At 39.1% G+C, this 1,710-nt stretch overlaps 1 protein-coding gene across 1 annotated transcript; it reads right to left on the minus strand.

The window, feature by feature from the left end:
• Positions 1-267: 267 nt before the first annotated feature.
• Positions 268-1,212, minus strand: LOC113261402 (olfactory receptor 1C1). Its single transcript, XM_026507529.3, has one exon. The coding sequence runs from the start codon at positions 1,210-1,212 to the stop codon at positions 268-270; it is 945 nt and encodes a 314-aa protein (XP_026363314.3).
• Positions 1,213-1,710: the final 498 nt, after the last annotated feature.

Here is a 1,710-nt window from a genome sequence, read left to right on the forward strand (position 1 = left end):
TTCTTTACTATGAACTGTTGCAATATGTACACTAGAAAACTTCCCTAAGATTCACTTTCCTTATATGAAAAATGGGTTTATGATTTTTCTAATATATTTACTCTGATGATTAAATGTGGTAAGTCATATGAAGTGTTTAATCAACATTTCCAGCATAAAAGAAACATTTATTAACAGTTAGTTGCTTTTATTAATGTTATTATGGTCACCTGGGAATGCATTTTTATTACCATATTCATAATGTTTAATTCAGCCATTGAGCATTCATCATTGCTGCTGAAAGTATGCACCTTTACAAAGCATTTTCTGAAGTGCTCGCTTCATATCACTGTTCCTTAGACTGTAGATGAATGGATTCAGCATTGGAGTCACCAATGTATACATAAGGGCTAATAGGTTGTCACTTTTAGGGATAAAAGAGGAGGAGGGACTGAAATAGACAGCACTTGCTGTGCCATAGAACACCACCACCACTGACAGGTGGCAGCCACAGGTTGAGAAGGCTTTCTCTTTCCCCTGAGTAGATGTGATCTTCAGGATGGTTGAGAAGATCAGTCCATAAGATATGAGGATGCAGATAAGAGGTGTGAGAGCAAGTAGACCTCCTACTGTAAAAATAACCGTGACATTCAGGGATATATCAGAGCAAGACAGCTGCAGGAGAGGGTTGAGATCACAGAAGAAATGGTGGATGATATTGGAAGCACAGAAGGACAGATGCGCCATTAAGACAGTGTGTAAGAGGGCATGGAGATAGGTGACAAGCCAGAGCCCAGCCACTAGCCAGACACAGAGGTGAGGATTCATAATGGCAATATAACGTAAAGGGTGGCAAATTGCCACATACCTATCATATGCCATCACAGACAGAAGAAGGCTGTCCATATTCACAAAAGAAATGAAGAAGAAAAGCTGGCTGAGGCACCCTACAAAAGAAATAGTCTGTGTATCAGTTAAGAGGTTCACTATCATTTGGGGGATAGTAGTGGAGGAAAAACAGATGTCAACGAAGGCCAAGTTACTAAGGAAGAAATGCATGGGTAAATGGAGGTGAGTGTCAAAGCCAACAACCAGGATGATGAGCATGTTGCCTGATATAGTCATTAAATACATACAGAGAAATAGCACAGATAAGAAATATTGTTGCTCTGCTGATCCAGAAAGTCCCAGAAGGATAAATTCCTTGATGACTGTTAGATTTCTCATTTCCATCTTCCCACAAAATCTAGAAAAGGAAAATATTAAATTGTGGAGACCAGAAATGTTAAATACCTCACCCACAAGGGTGTGTGTGTGTGTGTGTGTGTGTGTGTGTGTGTGTAATAAAGTACCATGTAAATTCCTTTTCCTTGTCATTTACATCTTGTGTTTATGATATTGTCTGTATATTTACATAGATGTGCTGGGCATAATGATCTAAACATTTTCAAGAAATAATAATTCCATGTCATCGGTGAAGAGAGACAGTTTGACTTCTTCTTTGCCGACTTGGATACCTTTTATCCATTTTTGTTGTCTGATTGCTGTTGCAAGGACTTCTAGTACTATGTTGAATAATAGTGGCGAGAGTGGGCATCCATGTCATGTTCCTGATCTTAAGGGAAAGGCTTCCAGCTTTTCCCCATTGAGAATGATATTTGCTGTAGGCTTTTCATAGATGGTTTTTATGTGATTGAGGAATGTACCCTCTACCCCTACACTCTGAAGGGT

Source organism: Ursus arctos, unplaced genomic scaffold (genome assembly GCF_023065955.2).
Source record: "Ursus arctos isolate Adak ecotype North America unplaced genomic scaffold, UrsArc2.0 scaffold_5, whole genome shotgun sequence".
In the NCBI taxonomy this organism is placed as follows: Eukaryota; Metazoa; Chordata; class Mammalia; order Carnivora; family Ursidae; genus Ursus; species Ursus arctos.